This window comes from Cetorhinus maximus, chromosome 4 (genome assembly GCF_964194155.1).
Source record: "Cetorhinus maximus chromosome 4, sCetMax3.hap1.1, whole genome shotgun sequence".
Classification (NCBI taxonomy): Eukaryota; Metazoa; Chordata; class Chondrichthyes; order Lamniformes; family Cetorhinidae; genus Cetorhinus; species Cetorhinus maximus.
Window position 1 is genome coordinate 48815827 of NC_135882.1, and position 20101 is coordinate 48835927.

Here is a 20101-nt window from a genome sequence, read left to right on the forward strand (position 1 = left end):
TCTTAAAGTGTTTCCTAGTGCTGTGGCGCAGTGCTCCCTCCTCACTTGCTGCTGCACTGGAGCGAGGTGGCTGATCTGTTCACCTTGCCCTGGATGACTTTAGCGGCCGAGCTGTGTGCGGCTGAGGGCTTGACCGTCCCGCCACGTTAGAAGACTCCTACTGAGTCACAGGAGTAGCTTCTGTCACCAATATAATCGACTAGGACTGTGTTAATGAAGGATGAGCAGAGGAGAGGCTGCCCCTCTCAATAGTGCCCTGAGAGGCACTTCCAGATGGCGCAGCAGCCACTCACCCTTTGCCATGAGGTCTGCTTGGTCCTCCCTGCCTTCCTGTGAGGTTCCAGTAGCTGGCTCAGTGTCCAGGCTCTGACACTCCCTACCACCCTGGCTCTGGGCCCCTGAGCATGGTCAGAGTGCAGACCCATGATTGCGTCTGCAATACGCTCGGTTTGCCCCTCCAGGAGTCACCAGTCTGTCCATGGAGGAAGCTTGGCGCTCTGAAGAGTGGGTAATTGGAGTGCATTGGCCTGGATGGACACCTCCACAGTCTGGGACAGAGCATGCAATCCCCCTGATATATCTGCCAAATATCAACGCACCTCGTGCCGGACATCCAGCATCTGCCGCCTCATGGATGACTCACCATTCAACTCAGAGTCAGGCTCTGGATCACCCTGGGCACTCCCCCGACTGCCTGAGACCTGCTCCACCACACTGTCTGGCAGCTGCATGTGCGCATATGAAGTGCTCTCATCAGACTGTACTTGTCCCAATGTGCCGATATCTGTGCTGGTACTTGGTGCAGAGAGGGGGTGCGAACCTGCATCCTCCGAGGTTTCCTCTTCCTCCTCAGAGGCAATAACCAGACCGACAGGTCTGGCGAGTTTCACGGAAGAGGCTTCACCCGCGCAGGAGACACAGAAAAAATGGTGTTAGTTGGTTGAAAGCATTCAATGGATGTGCAAGGTCACAATGCTCAGCGGGTGTATTATGAGATATAACACATAGCAACCATTAAACCACACTTGCTGCAACTTCACAAGGCTTCCCTGCCTTTGGGCCCAGAAAAGACACATTTACCATTCATGAAAGTATGCCAAGCATCAGTACCCCTCCCACTTGCCCGATCCCACTCTGTGTCAAGGTTTCAGCCCCTTGCAATCTTACCAGATCCATGCTTTCCTCCAATCTCGCCTCTGATGATGGATCGGGGAGATCCTGTTGAGGTCAGCAGGAGCACTGCCTCCTCCTGCGGCATCAGGATTGCCAGATCTGGCACTCCACCCCTAATCCTGCTTCTCACCCTGGAATTTCCCTGAAAGTAGCTGTTACATTGCAACGACTATCACTCTTATATTACTTGATGTCATCCCGCCTCCAGGTAAGAAGGGAATGCAAGAACTGCACAATGCTTGGCAGCTAAGATGCTGTGCACCTTCCTCACATGTAAGGCCTGCCCCCCACTTCCCCGCGGAACCACAACGACACCTCCACAGAGGCATCAAGGCCACAAACAGTGCCATTGCTGCATAATGCTGCCTTGGATTTCCAACATCCCCACAAGGCTCCAGCATTTTCAAACCTTCCCTCTAGCTTCCTGGGACAAGAATACATATGTTGAGGACTTACTCACCTTTGCCGATCTCAAGAAGTCATTCAGCCTCTTCCTGCATTGTAAGCACGATGCCCACGTTGCTGACCTCCAAGGCCACCTCCTCCCAGTGGGAGGTTTCCTCTTCCCATCTGCTGGCATTAGGACCTCATGCCTGGTGGACATAGCATGAAGGAGGGTGCGGAGGGATTCATCATTGAAGGGCTGTTCTTGCCCTTCCTCCCTGCCCTCTCCTCTCACTCTCCTGTCTCGGCCATCTATGGAAGAAAACATGCTAGAACTGAACACCTCCTCTGTGTTAAAATCTTGAGAGCATTTCCGTGATCAGATTGTATGCTATCTGTGCTCACTGGCAAGAATCAACTCAAACTCTGCACCTTTCATGACAATTTAAATAAGAATCTCACTCACCACAAACAATGCCTGATACTATCTCCGACAAATAAATACTGACTTTGGATTGAAGACTAACACATTTGCTGGGTCACTTAACACTGCCCTGTGTCAGGTGGCCCTTTAAGTGAGTGGCCATGACCTCCTTCCGGGTCATGGCCAGTACTGTGGATGTTGGACATCCTGCCTCCAGCTCCAATTGGGCAGACGGGAGAATGACCTCGCAGCCTTGAAGCTCACCCTCAGGCCCACCATTGACTAATTGTTGTTTTATACAGCGAGGGCGGGAGCCGAAAAGCCACTTCCAGGCGTGAGTCCTACCCACCACAATGGGACATGTTATTCAGCCCACTGTCACCTGTGCAGTGCCAAGGGCATTCCTATACCAATTGTCCAATCCCCCTTTACCCCACTGACCCACTTATGAAGCCAGGGTGTGCCTTGGAGTCTCCCCTTTATTTTTAATTATTCATGGGATATGGGCCTTGCTGTCTAGGCCAACATTTATTGTCCATCCCTAATTGCCCTAGAGAAGGTAGTGGTGGTGGTGATCTGCCTTCTTGAGCCACTGCAGTGCATGTAGTGTAGGTATACCCACAGTGCTGTTAGGGAGGGAGTTCCAGGGCTTTCACCCAGCGACAGTGAAGGAACTGCGATATATTACCAGTCAGGTTGGTGTGTGGCTTGGAGGGGAACTTGCAGGTAGTGGTGTTCCCATGTGTCTGCTGCCCTTGTCCTTCTAGATGATAGCAGTGGTTTGAGTGTTGTTGGAACTATGTTCATCCAGGCAAGTGGAGAATACCCCATCACACCTCTGGAGTTCAGCTCTTTTGTCCATGTTTGAGCCAAGGCTGTAATTAGGTCAGGAGCTGATTGGCCCTGGCAGAACCCAAACTGGGCACCAGTGAGCAGGTTATTGCTAAGCAAGTATGTCTTGATAGCACTGTTGATGACCTCTTCCATTGCTTTACTGATGATCGACAGTAGACTGATGCAGTAGTAATTGGTTGGATTGGATTTGTCCTGCTTTTTGTGTACAGGACACACCTGGGCAATTTTCCACATAGCCAAGAGATGCCAGTGTTGTAGCTGGAACAACTTGGCTCGGGGTGTGGCAAGTTCTGGAGCACAAATCTTCAGTACAATTGCCAGAATATTGTCAGGGCCTATAGCATTTGCAGTATCCAGTGCCTTCAGCCATTTTTTGATATCACATGGAGTGAATCGAATTGGCTGAAGACTGGCATCTGTGATGCTGGGACTTCCAGAGGAGGCTGAAATGGATCATTCACTCAGCACTTCTGGCTGAAGATTGTTGTGAATGCTTTAGCCTTATCTTTTGCAGTGATGTGCTGGGCTCCTCCATCATTGAGGATGGGGATATTCATGGAGCCTTCTCCTCCCGTGAGTTGTTTAATTGTCCACCATCATTCACGACTGGATGTGGTGGGATTGTAGAGCTTAGTTCTGATCCATTGATTGTGGAATCGCTTAGTTCTGTCTATCACTTGCTGCTTATGCTGTATGGCATGCAGGTAGTCCTGTGTTGCTGCTTCACCAGGCTGACACCTTATTTTTAGGTGTGCCTGGTGCTGCTCCTGGCATGCCCTCCTGCACTCGTCATTGAACTAGGGTTGATCCCCGGCTTGATGGTAATGGGCGATATGCCGGGCCATGAGGTTACAGATTGTGTTCGAGTACAATTCTGCTGCTGCTGATGGCCCACAGCTCCTCATGGATGCCCAGTCTTGAGTTGCTAGATCTGTTCAAAATCCATCCTATTTAGCACGGTGGTAGTGCCACACAACACGATACAGGGTATCCTCAATGTGAAGGTGGGACTTCATTTCCGCAATGATTATGCGGTGGTCACTCCTACTGATACTGTCATGGCCAGATGCATCTGCAACAGGTAGATTGGCGAGGACGAGGTCAAGTATATTATCCCCTCTTGTCAGTTTCCTCACCACCTGCCACAGACCCAGTCTAGCAGCTGTGTCCATAGGAACCAGTCAGCTCGGTCAGTAGTGGTGCTACCAAGCCACTCTTGATCTTTTTCCGATCTCACCCCTTCAGGCACAAACCTTGCTAGGGTGGCCGGTTATCTTGGGCAGCAGCACAGTCTGGATGTTGGGCAGGACCCCACCCTGGGCTATGGTGACCCCTCCCAGCAGCTTGTTAAGCTCCTCGTCGTTGCAGATGGCAAGCTGCAGGTGGTGGGGGATGATGCGGGTCTTGTTGTCCCGAGCCGTGTTGCCGGCCAGCCCAAGGATCTTGGCCATCAGGTACTGGAGGATGGCGGCCAGGTAGACGGGGGGTTCCAGTCCCAACACGCTCAGCATAGTGACCTTTGCGCAGCAGCCAGTGGATACAGCTCATGGGGAACTGGAGACTGGCTCTGGAGGAGCGAGATTTGGCCTTGGTGCACCCTTTGCCTCCAGTTTTACTGCGACCAGACATCTCTCTCTCAGAACGATCTTCTCCAACCGACAGCTGGAGAATGATGGGCATTGAAGTCCCCCACCCTGAGTACACTCTGTGCCCTTGCCAACTTCAGTGCTTCCTCCAAGTGGTGTTCAACATGGAGGAGCACTGATTCATCAGCTGAGGGGGGACAGTACGTGGTAATCAGCAGGAGGTTTCCTTGCCCATGTTTGACTTGATGCCATGAGACCTCATGGGGTCCAGAGGCAATGTTGAAGACTCCTGACTGTATATCACTGTGCCACCACTTCTGCTGGGTCGGTCCTGCTGGTGGGACAGGACATACCAGGGATGGTGATGGTGGTGGTGGTGTCTGGTACATTGTCTGTAAGGTATGATTCTGTGAGTATGACTGTGTCAGTCTGTTGCTTGACTAGTCTGTGAGATAGCTCTCCCAATTTTGGCAGAAGCCCCCAGATGTTAGTAGAGAGGTCTTTGCAGGGTCGACAGGGCTAAGTTATTGTTTCCGGTGCCTTGATCGATGCTGGGTAGTCCGTCCGATTTCATTCCTTATTGACTTTTTAGCAGTTTGATGCAACTGAGTGGCTTGCTAGGCAATTTAAGAGTCTACCACATTATCTGGAGTCACTTGTAGTGACTTGTAGGCCAGACCAGGTAAGGAAGGCCGATTTCCTTCCCATTAGTGAATCAGAAGGATTTTTTTACGACAGTCGACAATGGTCATTATTTGACTTTCAATTCCAGAAATTATTGAATGCAAATTCCACCATCTGTTGTGAAGAGATTTGAACCCGGGTCCTCAGAGCATTACCCTGGGCCTCTGGATTACTACTCTAGTGACAGGAGTACAATGCCACTTACAATCTGTACCTGCCTACCTTCAACTGGTCAGTTCCTGATGGTGTGAGTCTTCTCTTTAAAAATTTGAACTTCAGCCCCTGACAAGCTCTAAATGAGCTTTTTAACACATTTAATTGGAGGCAATTGGGAGTTGAGCAGGATTCCTGTCCCACCCTCCTCCCTGCCCTGGAAATTATTGCTGGCGCCTGGACCGGGACCTTGAAATTAACATGCTGCCTGGAGCCAATATTTTCGGATACCCTCGCCTCAGTTCCTGATTTCAGGGAGCCCTAAAAATTCAGCCCTATGTCTATTCAAGTGAACAAAAATGACAGGAATGTTTGCATTAATCCTGAGTTTTAAAGAAACTCATTCTCAGGATGTGGGTGTTGCCTGGCAAGGCTGGCAATTATTGGCTATCCCTTAGTAGTTGTTGGGAAGATGGTGATGAACCAGCTTCTTGGAAGAAATTTGATACAAATGAATGGCTTGCTTGGCCCATTCAGAGGGCAGTTAACAGTTAACCATTTTAGTTGGGGACTGACGTCACATGTAGGCTAGAATGAGTAAGTGACAGGTTTCCTTCTCCAAAGGATATTGGTAGAGGACTCTGATTTCACCATCCCTATTCCCTCCAAGTTCTCTTTCTCTATGGTTCGGAGATTAGCCTCTTCATATGAACTCAAGGCTTGGCATTGCCATTCCTTCTCCCATCTGGCTTTGCTAACTCCCAGTCATATGCCATTTATACCTGCCAGCCGGAAAGTAATGTTGACTTGAAGACATTCACACCCAAGTGCTCAACATGTATCTGTGTGTATGTGTGTGTGTGCGTGTGCATGTGTGTGATTAAATGAACATGAAACCTGCTCCTAGGTTTTCCTGGAAGCTTGCTGTGTGGAAATGTAATGTATCCGGTCAGGCCATTTATAGGTCAATCACTTTTTATCGTTCATGTATTACCATCTGCTTGTGCATTCTTGTAGTAATTCCCATTATTCAGTTGACCATTTCTCTCTGATTATTCCAGGATTTTTATGTAAATTGCTTGGATGAAGACACTGGTGAACTATACTATTGTTGTTACATACTCTGAAATGATCTTTTCCTTGTTCCTCAGAATTCTGATTTACTGTGGGCAGACTTTCACCAGAAGCTGGTGGACCAGGCTCTGTTAACCTTGGACACATACTTGGGACAGTTTCCTGATATTAAGGTATTGTGTGATTACAAAATGTTCAATTGACACTGGTCACTGCACTTAATAGATACTACTTACTGAGGGGACCTTTGATTTTGGACAATATTGTAAATCAAACGATATCGCATCAACTGCCCATCATACTTCTGCCCTGATTTTTCTGACGTCAGTGGAAATGGAGGTGACTGATCTAATATTGTTGAAATTATCCCCACTGAACCTATACTTAAGTGGACACTGTGTTAAGTGGACCTAGATGCCTATTAAACATAAAGAGACAAATTTTCATCTTCAATACAGAGCTTTGTTTGTGGCGAATATATCTGGAGGTCTGTTAATGGTGGTGGGGAGGGTGCAACCCGACTTTTCTACATACCCTCCATGTGTGTGAAACTCTGCAGCAGGACTGTTGTGGACAACATCTATTCCAATACATTTAATAACACATTCTTAACATATATAGACGGTGTACATGTCATTTGTTTAATGTGTATTTGTTACCTACAAATTTAGTTCATATCTTGTTTAACAACCTTATTTGCAAAGAAATTAGGGGCGATTTTAACTCTTGGTGGGAATAGAGGAACAGAGCTGTTAAAATAGAGTAAACCATTCCTCACTCCCTTCCCCCCCAATTCTCTGGGCTGAATTTTATGGCTCCCTGCCGGACGTGTTTTTGGCGGGGGTTGTGGTGTGGAGCATGTAAAATACGTTGGATGGCTTGCCCACACCCTCCCCGCTCACCCCTTGCCCGGTCCCTACAATATGGTAGGCGGGCAGGCCCCACCCTCTATCATTTTTTTAAAAATGATTAACGGACAATTGACCGAGTTGGCCTGAATAATATGCTGCCCACGCCACAGAATGGTTGGCATGGGCAGGAAAGTGAGATTTAGAAAACCGTTTTTTGAATAACTCTGGAAAAGGCAGAAAGGAAGAGGGGCCTGTATCTTTTGGGGGGTGCCCTGTGCACATTGGGGGCACCCCCAAGATGTTACCCCTGCCTTTGTTCCTCCCCGCCTGACCCTCAAAACCTGCCCGCCACCCACCTCACTCCCCTCCCTCGGCTCCCTGATCCCTCCCTGCTCTTAAAGCCCAGGACCTACGTTAGTCCGGGTCTTCCAGGATCCATTGCTTCTCTCTTTGGGCTTCCTTGCAGTCCCAGCAGCACCCACTACTGGTCTCTGGCACTGCTGGGGCTGCTGGAGCATCTGTCCAATCAGATTGGCTGGCAACTCTTGAGGGCGGGACTTCCTCCTACTGAGGGGCAGAAGTCAAACCCTCACTTGCTTAAGGCTGCCCACAGCATGTTATGGCTGCAGGATGGCTTTGTTTAATGTTGGCCGGTGTGGCATCAACTTTTCTTCCGCCCCCTATCTTAATACTAATGGTGGCAGATGAAGCTCCCATTGCACAGTGGGATAAGCCTCATTAGTAAATCCATGTTGGATTCCATGGAACAGGAGTGCTCCTCTGGGCCCTAAAAAATAAGTCTAAGCCGCTGCTGCCTGGGCCTCCCACCCCATATACCAGGCTTTCTGAACACCGCAGCAGCTCCCCCGTGCCCCCACACCTCCAAGATTCCCGGTCTTGCCTTGGTGCTGGTGGATTTCTTCCGCTGCCTTTGGGTTTCCCACTTTTTGCCTTTCTCCACTGGTCGACTGCTGTTTTCTGACAGAAACAGATGAGCAGCTTATCCGCATGATTTAAACATGGTCGGGCACTCAATATCAGTCAGACTGCCAACTCATGCCCCACGTGCAGGATTGGTGGTCGCTTCCATCAGGAATGGAAATCATTCAGTGGAATTTTCTGTGCCCGTCAGCGGCGGGCATGACAGATGGCACGAGCGGACAATATGGCGCAATCGGTTTCACGATGGTGGGAAGGCAGGTTGCGATTGTCCGCTCAGCCCTCGTTTCCTGCCATCGATCGTCGGGAAGCTCATTGTAATACATCAACGTATCATTATAAGGCCTGCCCCCCAGGCTCTAGCACCCCCGCTGGATCGTCCGTCCACATCGGCGGGAAAGCACGCCGCCATGTTTCACAATGGCACAGAGGCGACGTGCACTTGGCAGCCTTCACTTTGGGTGAACTGGAGGTGAGTGCACAGCAACATTCCGCAGAGCTCGCCAGGGTTGCCTGCTGCTTTGCAGGCTTCAGGGGGGTCCGGGTTAAGTGCCGCCCTGCTTCGGAGGTGACTTTTGAGGGTGAGGGGGGTCAGGGTTAAGTGCCGCCCTGCCTCTGTGGTGGCTTGTGAGGGGGAGCAGGGGGCAGGTGCAGCTTTGATGTTGAAGTGACTAGTGACGGGGGAGTGCACGGGCAGCCCTACCGTTGAATATAGCGCATGTGCATTCGGGGTTGGGGGGTTAGCGTGGGCGCTGTGACAGGACTTCAGGGAAGGTGCCTCCAGATTCCTCTTAAGAGGTTTCTTCGGGGCTTGATAAGAGGCCTTGGGTCATGGACTGTGTCGGCTGTTTCCCAGATGTGCCTGCGAAAAAGCAAGGAGGGATAATTAGCCCATGGGCAGTGGCCTGTGAAACAGGACACATCACTCACAGCATGGTTGTCTGATGGATGTTACACTGCTGGGCCCTCACGTGGTAGTGGTAGTGAGTGAGGGCCCTGTAGATGTGTGCTGGGTTTGTGAGTCTGTGCATTAAGAGTAACTTAACCTGGTGGAATGGAGGAGATTATTCATCCTCTTGCAGCACTGGGTGGCTGTCCTCCTCTGAAGGGCGTTGGCACTGACCATTGCTGCCAACGCCTCCCAAGCTGGATTGGTCGCGTTGCTGCCCATCCTGCGGCCAGAGTGGGGTACAGGATATCACTGCGGGCCTCCACGGCATCCAGCAGTTGCTTGAGAGGACATGTCATTAAATCGAGGGGGGCTGCAGTCTTCTTGCCTTTGAGGGCCATGTCTCCCAGGCAGCAGTGGTGAGCTGGAAGCAATGAGCACTGTGCTTGTGGCTGGCCTTTAATCATGGCGCCTGGTGTGATGCAACCATGGGGTGATGGTGGGCAGGCGAATGGGGAGCCCACCCACCATTGAAACAGCGTGTTCCCCGGGAGTACATAAATAATTAGGCGGGCTCAGGGCAATACAGCGTGAAAACACACCATCACCATTGGCGGGCAGCACGACATTTTACCCGCCTGATGCCACACTTAGTGCAAACCTGGGAAAATTCGGGGCACTATTTTCAGCAATTGAATCTCATATTGTCAACCATTGGCAAAGTGTTACAGTTCAGCTGTTCTTCAAGTGTCCGGTGTGATAAATGCAGAAAAAAGACTTATACGTTCTGTTGTTTCTGTCACTCAGACCAGCTCTGGGGCTTTCCTGTGAAAATTATAATAGCATCTTCTTGGGCTCTAGTATCAAACAGGGCCTCCATGGTATGCCTGACATTGCCCACTGACATGTTCATCACTGTACTGGTGCACTCTCTGGCTGTCTGCCCACCTCACAGCAATTACTGGAGTCTTTCAGTTCTACTGTCAATCTTGTTTAGTTGATGCCTTCCCTTTTTCAATGCTGCCAGCTTTAAATGCTACAGAATGTAAGTCAGGCAAGTTGCATAAAGGGCATTGTGATCCCTGCCAGATTATCCCCCTGGCAGTGAAGGTGAAAATTTACTCCGCCATAGCATAGAATCAGAGAGTGTGGTGGGGGAATGGGATTGGATTTGGAATGCTGTAGTGAAAGAGCTCCCACAGAAATAACAAGGAAGATTTTAACTGGGAACAGAATTCAGGTAAACGGGGGAAGAGTAAGTAAATCTTCCCTCCTAACATTATCAATTTGAGGCCTAGACTACTTCAACTCCTGGCCCTTTCTTAAAATGGATTCTTTCACAGGATATGTGCGTCACTGGCTAGGCCAGCATGTATTGCCTATCCTTAATTGTCCTTGAGAAGGTGGTAGTGAGCCACCTTGTTGATCCACTACAGTCCACGTGATATGCTTCCAACCTGCTGCCCATCTGAAGTGGACCGAAACAGAGAGCTGGCCTGCTGGCAGGCAAAGATGGGGCAGCACTGGGATTCAGATAGATCACAGGGGGTTGGGTGATTGGGTGGGAAGTAGGGGGGAAGACAACAACAGCAGAAGGCCAGATTTTCTTTGTGGAACCTAGACTCATGAGGCCCAGACAAATAACCCTGCTCCTTTTCTCTCACAAGAGAAAATTTAAGCCAGATCTGGACTGAATGAGGTGACCACTGTGAGAACCCCATTCAGCCACTAGTTAAAATGCTTTTGGGGTCCTAATGATATCATAGCACCCAATTTGCACATAATAGTGAGGCTCCCACATTGAAGCAGGCAGATGAATCATTCACCTTGGAATGTGGCATGGCTAGGAACTGAGCTTGAAAGAGGCAATCATTTTCTGGGATGATTATAATTAAACCCACTCCCTCCTGCCAGATGTGGTGGATTAAAATCTACCAGTGGAAATTCCTGTTTACCTAATCATAGCCTTCAAGGTCACACGCTAACCTTCACAGCTCCAGTGCAAAACACCCTTTCTTCTCAAGTCTTTCATCATAACTGTAACTCCCTCATCTCTGGTACTGTCCTGGTAAATCTATGCTGTATCTTTTCCTTATTCTTGCTATAATGTGGCCCAAAACATGGTATAATAAGCTACCAGTTTAGTTTCGTTGATGGCACTCTTGTGTCAGAGGATGATATCTATTTCTGATTGCATGTTCTATCTAGTCCTGAAAATCAACAAGGTTCTTGAAGCATCGAAGTCAAGCATTCATAGCTTTGCTGAGTATGCAATAATGTTCAGACAATAACAAAATATAGACTGGGACTAAAACGTGTTACATATCTGAGCTCAGTATTCAGTTAATCAAAGACTATGGGCTATTTGCCATCATTACCCTCTGAAACTGACTGCAATGTCAGGATGTCAGGCATGTGCAAACTAGTGCAGAAATCCTGAACTTGCTGTCTGTCACTCAGGGCTCCACTTCATGCTGCAGTGTGGATCTAGCTCCCCGCCCACCACATACCAAGCCACTCACTCGCTCCTGCACCCTGACTGCCCCAGGAGCTGGCAGTCACTGAAATCAGCGAGACTTTCAAATTTCCTGCCCCCTCATCTCTTCTAGAAACCCCATAAAAACACTTTGTTCAATCAGGTATAACTGGATTCGTAACAGTGATATGTTTAATCACATTTAGTGAACAACAGAAACTCTGAAAAAACAGTTTTACATTTATGAGATTCTAGTAGATTTTTTAAGCTAAATATTTTAAATAATTATTTTTTAAAAGAAAGCTTTTACATTTTAGCTTCTGCATTCAATGCCCCAATCTTTAATTTGCTCTATTTATGAAAAAAATTAGAAGTGATTTTGTTTTGGTGTTTTTGTTTTCTGTTTGGGTGTCTGTGAAAACCACTGCTGCTCCATGCTGCGAATACTCAGTAAAGATCACTGCTATCAGCTGCAGTATCACTGCATGGAGATAGAGGTGAAATTCTTACCGGAGAATTCACTGGATTTCTCAGCGAGACTTATTCCGTGGTCAGCGGTGAACACCCTGTTTTGCTGGATGATTTGAAATCCTTATAATAGTGACTGACTTTTTATACCTTTTATGAGCTAGAAGTGCATTCTTAAAATGTTCGCATACAGCAACCTACACAGACCTGTTTACAAGAGTCATACGGACTCGAAATGTTAACTGAATAAAAGGAGAATCTAATCCAACTTATACCTTATCAACAACTTCAATTAATTAATTGATTTCTTTACTGATAAGCTATTTTTCCACTGGTCTAGCAAGATTTTAGTATAGCTTTCTTATTTCCATTCTCACATTTCTTTCCTGTTGCATTTACTTGAAGTTTCATCTTGTAAAACTATGAATTCTCTGTCTCTTTGATTTTGCACCATTCAATACTGGTCTGATTCTAAACTCTCATTGAAAGACACTATTTTACACAGATGTTCTGTCCTTCCACTTACAGATCAATGCATTAACAATTGACAGTAATGAAAATAGCACAACCTTCACACAAATCTTTGTTTCTAACTGCCTTGACTTTGCCAAACTATTTTCTGCTGAGGTCACCAAACAAATCTTTAATTAGATCTCAATGGCTAGAACAAAACAGTGCCATATCCATGGCTCAGGAAGTAAGTTGCCAGGTCAGTCAGTTTAACTTGGGTGGTGGGGAAACTTCCAGAAAAAATAAATTAATAGTCACATGGACAGTGCAGGCTAATTAAAGAAAGCCAGCAAGGACTTGTTAAGGGAAAATCATGCTTAACTTACTAGAGTTTTTTGAAGAAGTAACAGAGAGGGTTGATGAAGGTAATTCTGATGATGTGGTGTACATGGACTTTCAAAAGACATTCAATACAGTGCTGCATTACAAACTTGTGAGATAAGTTATAGCTCATGGAATAAAAGGGACAATAGCAACATGGATACTAAACTGGCTGAATGACAGGAAACAGAGAGTAGTGGTTAATTGATGTTTTTTGGAGTGAAGGACAGTTTGTAATGAGGTTTCCCAGGACCCTTGCTCCTCCTGATATATATTAATGACCTAGACTTTGGTGTACAGGGCACAATTTCAAAATTTGCAGATGATACGAAACTTGGAAGCATTGTGAACTGTGGGGAGGATAGCGTAGAACTTCAAAAGGGCATAGACAAGTTGATGGAATGGGCAGATAAGTGGCAGGTGAAATTCCATGCGGAGAAATGCAGAGTGATTCATTTTGGTAGGAAGAACATGGAGAAACAATATAAAACAGAGGGTATAACACTAAAAGGGATGCAGGAGCAGAGGGACCTGCGTGTATATGTGCATAAGTCATTAAAGGTGGCAGAACAGGTTGAGAGAGTAGTTAATAAAGCATACAGTATTCTCGGCATCATTAATAGGGACATTGAATGCAAGAGCAATGAGGTTATGTTGAACTTGTGTAAGCCATTAGTTTGCCCTCAGCTGGAGCATTGCATTCAGTTCTGGGCACTGCACATTAGGAAAGATGTGAAGGCATTGTACAAAGTGCAGAAAAGATTCATGAGAATGGTTCTAGGGGTGAAGAACTTCAATTATAAAGATAGATTGGAAAAATTGGGACAGTTTCCCTTGGAGAAGAGAAGCCTGAGAGGGGATTTGATACATCTATTGAAAATTATGAAGGGTCTGGACAGAGTAGATAGGGAGAAACTGTTCCCACTCATGAAAGGATCTAATACAAGAGGGTGCAGATTTAAAGTCATTGGCAAAAGAAGCAATAGTGACACGAGGAAATAATTTTTCACACAGCGAGTAGTTATGACCTGAAATGCATTAACTGAGAGTGTGGTAGAGACAGGTTCAATCGAGGCATTCAAAAGGGAATTAGGCTGTTATCCAAAAAGGAAGCATGTGCAGAGCTACAGGGAGAAAGTGGGGGAATGGCACTGGGTGAATTGCACATTCGGAGAGCCAATGCACACATGATGGATCGAATAGTCTCCTTCTACACTATAACAATTCTGTGATTCTGTGCTTCTGTGATGTGATGTTTGCCTTTCATCAAAATAGTGACATAGCAGAAAATTAAACTTTTGCTGTGCTGCCTCTACTGTTCTTTAAACTACTGAAGATGGCAGTTGGCATATTAACCCTTTTGGCCCATGTGTCTTGTTACACTTATATCTGACTTGCATAGATATGGATTCATGCCCCATTCCAGGACTTGAGTAAATTATATTTCAGTGCCGTACCACAGTACTGAATGATGCTGCTCTGTTAACACTGTCGCCTTTTAGATGAGGCATTAAACTCTCATTCTTGATCCTTTCATGAGTGGGAACAGTTTAGATCTGTTTAGAACGATGTAAAGGATCTCCTGAAATAGTTCCCCTGGATAACGACCAATGGCTGCCTTCCTAAATCACTGCCCTGAAAAATAGACTAACTAATTAATCAAGTCATTTGCTGTTTTAGTGGCTGTGTTTGCCTATGCAACTTTGTGGCTGTACTTCAAAAGTAATTTCTTGGCTATGATGCGCTTTGGGTCATAAGGGCCTATATAAATACAAATTTATAAATGCAAACACAAATTCAAACCACTGCCTTATAAGGTCCTGTACAAATTCAGGGTCATCTCCTTACTTCTGTGTCCAGTTCCTTTGGGTACAAAACCAAGGATTCTGGCCTAGTCCATTTGTTTTTATTATGGCCATTTCCACTAACTATCACTTGTTAATGGCCTCACCAGCCCTCTGCTCTTCTGCATTTGTCTAGTCCAGGAAAGATATTGGTGACAAGATTGGACATTTGTACTGTTTCCAAACTCACTGCTGCCCTGAGCAATCACAACTTCTGTTTCTATGACCGAGTTGAAATTCATCTAACAAGTTGGAAATACAACTAGAAATTTACTGGTGTCATGACTGAGCATTCTGTTTGTTACAATTCCTGTTTTTTAATTTCTCCAGTTTTTACTTAAACTACAAAAATGTAGGAATGTGAATGCTGATTGTAAATGGTCATGGATTTCTTGGTGACACTCTCTCCTCTGAGTCAGAAGGTTGTGGATTCAAACCTCACTACAGAGAGTTGAGCACTTAATTCACGCTAACAGCAATGTGCTGAGGGAGCCCTGCACTGTTGGAGGTTCAATCTTTCAGATGACATATTACACTGAGGCCCCATCTGCCCGCTCAGGTGGATATAAAAAATCTAATGACACTATTTCAAAATCAGCTGTGGTGTTCTGGTCAATATTTATCCCTCGATCAACACCAGTAAGTAACACATTATCGGATCATAATCACATTGCTGGGTTGAATTTTCTGGACCCTTTGGTGACAGGTTGGAAGGCAGAAAGTCTGGCAAAATGGTGGGGGAATGTATTGGGAGTGGAGCATCCTGTCTTCCTGCTATTTTTCCAGTGGCAGAAAGGTTGGCACTGGGAGGCCAATTGAACCACTTAAGTAGCCATTAAAAATCATCTCCTGCCTCTAGAGGCATTTTGCCTATTTCGGGAGGGCCCACCGCCATGTGGGGAGACTACCGGGTGAAACCTGGTGACCCCACAAGGGGTCCCAGTCAGGGGCCCTCTTTTATGAATACTGCATGGGTCACAGAGGGCCCCCGCCACCCCAATGGCAATGGCCATCCTCATTGCAAAGGTGCTGCCAGTGGTCCATGATGCCCTGCCCCACTGATCGCCAGGGCTCCGACGTTCCCCAAGCCAACTTACCTAGCTTCGAGGGCTGCTGGCCTTCGAAGAGTCCTGGTCCCTGCAGCTTCAGCCTCAGTACTGGCCACCATTAACAATGGAGCTGCTGAGGCTGCCGAGTTACTGGCTCTCTGATTGGGCCAGCAGCTCTTGGCAGCGAGCCTCGGTCCTGAATTAGATGGCAGCTGGGCGGCAGTCTCTTTACTGGCTGTCGTGGGCAATATGCCGCTCAGGCCCTGCTGCTGGCCAAAGCGGAGTAGCCTCCCACGTTCGGCCGCAGCTTCCCTGTTACAGGAAAAATGCAGCCTGCTGTTTGTGGAACTTTGCTGTACGCAAATTGGCAGCTGCATTACCTACGTTACAACTGTGACTACACTTCAAAAGCATTTCATTGGCTGAAAAGCGCTTTGGGACATCCTGAGCCCCTGAGTGATACTGAATAAAAGTGAGTCTTTCTTTCCCATTATGAACTGGCAGCAGTCAAAGCTCTCCTTTGAAGGTAATTAAATTTAAGAAAGCCTTCTATTCTTAATCATCTAGCATCTGCACTAAAAGAGAAAATTGATCACGTGTATACGTTTTCCTTTTCTGCCTATGATGGCATTCAGTTATAAGTGGGATAATGCTTCCAGAGACTGCCTGATGTATGGTCAGGGGGAAAAACATTAACAGCAGTGGTGTTGGAGCTGCTGTATAAATGGGATCAAGATGATAATTCTGTTCTTACTTCTTTTTGCATCTCAAACAGACTCGAATTGCAAAACGCAGCAGAAAGCTTGTCGATTATGACTGTGCACGACATCACCTAGAATCTTTGCAGCATTCAAAGAGAAGGGACGATAGCAAACTCACCAAGGTATGTCATTAGAATACATTTAAGTTAATGATCTGAAATCATCCCTCTTGACAAAGTGAAATTAGTTACGTTCAACATTGAGCTACCAACTGTAAGCAAGTGAGTTACTTGAAGGTTGTTCACTTGTTGCACCAGAGTTATACAAGACAGACCTCTTCTGATATCATCTGCTTAGCATGAATACAAAGAAGGTCTTTGTATTCACTGTTCCAGCAATGTTCGCAATGTTTGCAATGTTCGCAATGTTTGCAATGAATGTCAAAAATAAAACACCAATACTCTTGATATCTTTTAGGCAGAAGAGGAGTTTCAAAAGGCACAGAAAGTATTTGAGGAACTAAATACTGACCTACAGGATGAGTTGCCATCATTGTGGTCAAGGTATTAAACTCCATTCTTTCTTATGTTATCTCTCTTGTTATATAAAAGCATTTTTACCTCTCTCATTTGTATATCGTCAATGAGAAGTAAAAGGCTTTAGTCCAGCCAAGATTGTTTTTCGCATCATTGCGGTTGATTCAGTCACTGCTCCCAGCAGCCTAGCCTGTACATCATATAGCTCTGTCCTTTCAACATTATGGACCTGATTTTACCTGAGGTGCTGGTTTGGGGTGAGAATAACCTTGATATTAGAAAGGCCTGGGATAATTTAACACTAACGCCTCACTTAAGTGTTGCCAGCTGAATTTCCACCCAATGGGAAGTGGTAAACATTTGTGTGACTCAGAGGCTGCCCACCAAGCAGGCAAATATGTGGGATCAGCTGCGGAGCTGTCTTGCGGAGGTCCCTGTGAAAACCTAAGACTTCCTTGTGGAGGCTGGAGGAATACTGCTCATTTTCAACTCCAACAAGGAAAGTAATAAAAATTAAGCTCACCCGTTCAAGCCTCTTCTGGACCTGATCCACTTGATGCCGACAGGAAGCTCACTGTCGGTTCCTGTGCTTGCCTCCGAATAAAATTTGCAGCCTGGTCCTGTGATGTTTTGGTCTTGACAGGCATATGTTGAAAAAGGTGTCCTTGCCACCTGTGCAGTGGAGCACATTAAAACAGCGCAGGTCAGCTTCTGGTGGCACCATAGTGGACAAGTGCCCAGACATCCAGTTTCCCCTGAACAGATCCCCCTTGGTGAACGCACAGTGACACAATACATTGGGGCAGCAACATGTGTGGCATAAACTGGGAAGAAATACATTTTTTGGCGCATGCTTTTCTAGTGTTGCAGGTCTCAGCTGAGCTGTCTTGGAGAGATGCCAATCTCATGCTTGCCAATGTTAGAAAAGAGGAATACAGAAGGAAGGTGGCATTGCCACTCTGGATACTTCCCAGTGGATGAACAGAATTAGTGAAATGGGCAGACAGGTGGCAGATGTACGTATAGAATTGTGATATTAATCATCTTGGGACAAAAATAAGATGGTTGTGTACACACAATGTAAAAATGTTTAAGAGTGCAGATGACCAGATAGACTAAAGGATTTAAATAGTGGACAAAGCCATAAAAGACAGTCAATAGCATTTTGAACTTCATAAGTAATATCAAAGACTAGCGGAGGTAATGATACATTTGTCCTATGCAATGGTTAGACCACAGTTAGAATACTGGCCCAGACATTCCCCATCAGTGTCGATGCTCTGTGCTTCGATGCTGTCCATGAATATTTCTGCGACCTGACCTTTCCGTGATTTTTCAGCCGGGACTTCTGATCCTGGTGGGACGAATAGTGGGGGGGATATTGGGCGGGGGGTGGGGGGGGGGACACCTCCATTACTGGTCACCTGGGCCCACCGGAGGGCCCCTCAATATCTCCCCCCAAGCCCTGTGATTCTCCCCCCGCACTGCAGTCACATCACTGGTCACTGCACTTGATGGCCATGCTGGGACCAGAGTGCTGCTGGCCATTTGATTAGCTGGCAGCTCTTAGAGGCAAGACTTCCTCTCCGGAAGTACCTCCCTGAGCTACAGCCCCAAGTCTGTTAAATGGCGACAGGGCAAGCCCGCCAAGTGGGAGTGGGCTCACCCCTGACTTTTCCACTGGGGGGGATGGGGAACCCACCTCCAGTGTTAAACCCAGCCCTCAGTGTGAAGGCCTGCGTGTGCATGGTAAAGACAATGGTTTGCCCCACAGTAACAATCACATGACATGGTCTCATGTTTTTTATGCACTTTTGAAGTAAGAGGATGAGATTTGCTGATCATTTGTTTTTTTCTTTCACAGCCGAGTTGGTTTCTATGTCAGCACCTTCAGAAACATTACATGTATAGAGTCAAAATTTCACAAGGAGATTGCAGTGGTGAGTAGACTGAGACACTGAAGGTGGCATGGGCACTGAAAGAGCTTCTCAGAGGTTGGCCTTTTTGTTAGTATAACTGATTGTTTGTTTGTTTGTTTATTCAGTCTCCCTCACTCATACTGGGCCTATTGGTGTCAATGCAATTTTCCCACTATAAACGGAAGCTGGTGTAACCAAGAAATGTTTCGAAATGTGGAAAGAATTTTCACCCTCTGCCCCTAGCTCCACTTGCTGCTCTGTGTAAATGGCCCAGTGCCATTCCTCAAGCTGTGGTAGTGATTCAGAGAGAGAGAGCAGTCTGACCAGCTTCATCTTCAGTAGTGTTAAAGAACTGAATGGAGCTGAAGTATGCAGTGGTTATATTCCCATCTGTCTCAGCTTTCATTTGTTTAGTATATTGTTATCTGACTCTTGTCTTTTATCCCAATCCAGTACTCCACACCCCATGGCCTACAGCTTAAGTTTCAGCAGGCTCTGACAGAATGTGTCTTTGGCCATTGTTTGTAAGCAGCAATGGCAGGACTCCTAGAGGCCACAGGGCTGGGTTTGTGGGGAGGGTGGGGGAAGGTTTGCTGTATGGTGAACTGAAGGTGGCGAGACTGTCTGAAATGCTTTAATGACACGTTTATTAATGACACCTTTAAATGAGAAATGAGCAGCTGCTTGCACAGCGTGAAATTGCTGGTGTACTTAATACATTGTACCGTGTCTTTATAATTGACTCTTATGGTAATGGACAATGGTTAAGGCCATTTGCCTGCTATAGTTGGATGTCCAGGATAAGCGTGGATGATGTGAGTGGTGGGAACTGTAAATGCAAAGAAGCTTGATTCATTCATCTTGCATTGTGTTGAAGTGAAGGACACATTGAGTTGTATGGTTGTTACAACTTGCAGAATAAGTAAATTGTGTCTTAGACATTTGAAACTCTAACCAGTTGGATTATGAATCTGTAGCGCAACTAGACAATTTATTAGGTGTGGATATTGCCAATCTAATTCATCCAACCTTAACCCATCCCTAGTAGTGAAGTGGTAATTTTAGAAATGATTAAACTGCACCACATGCATGTTACTAGAGCGGGCTAGGGACAGGCTTTCCTTGGGTAAATTCTGCAATGGAGATGTCAGTTTTAACTGGGGGTGTGTGCAGTGTGTACAGGGCAGGGAGGAAACCTCTTATGGAGGGCTCAACGGTGAGCAAAGCAAAAATCAGGCTGAAAACCCAAGGTAATCCAAGGGAAT

The 20101-nt window shown here is 46.5% G+C and overlaps 1 protein-coding gene across 2 annotated transcripts in view; it reads left to right on the forward strand.

The window, feature by feature from the left end:
- amph (amphiphysin) overlaps positions 1–20101 on the forward strand; it is a 286781-nt gene that overhangs the window by 166729 nt on the left and 99951 nt on the right. For both annotated transcript variants that reach the window (XM_078540157.1, XM_078540156.1), the window contains exons 5-8: positions 6411–6506; positions 16456–16563; positions 16859–16944; positions 18782–18857. In XM_078540157.1, the coding sequence (XP_078396283.1) occupies positions 6411–6506; positions 16456–16563; positions 16859–16944; positions 18782–18857 (366 nt within the window). The remainder of the gene's footprint in view (positions 1–6410; positions 6507–16455; positions 16564–16858; positions 16945–18781; positions 18858–20101) is intronic.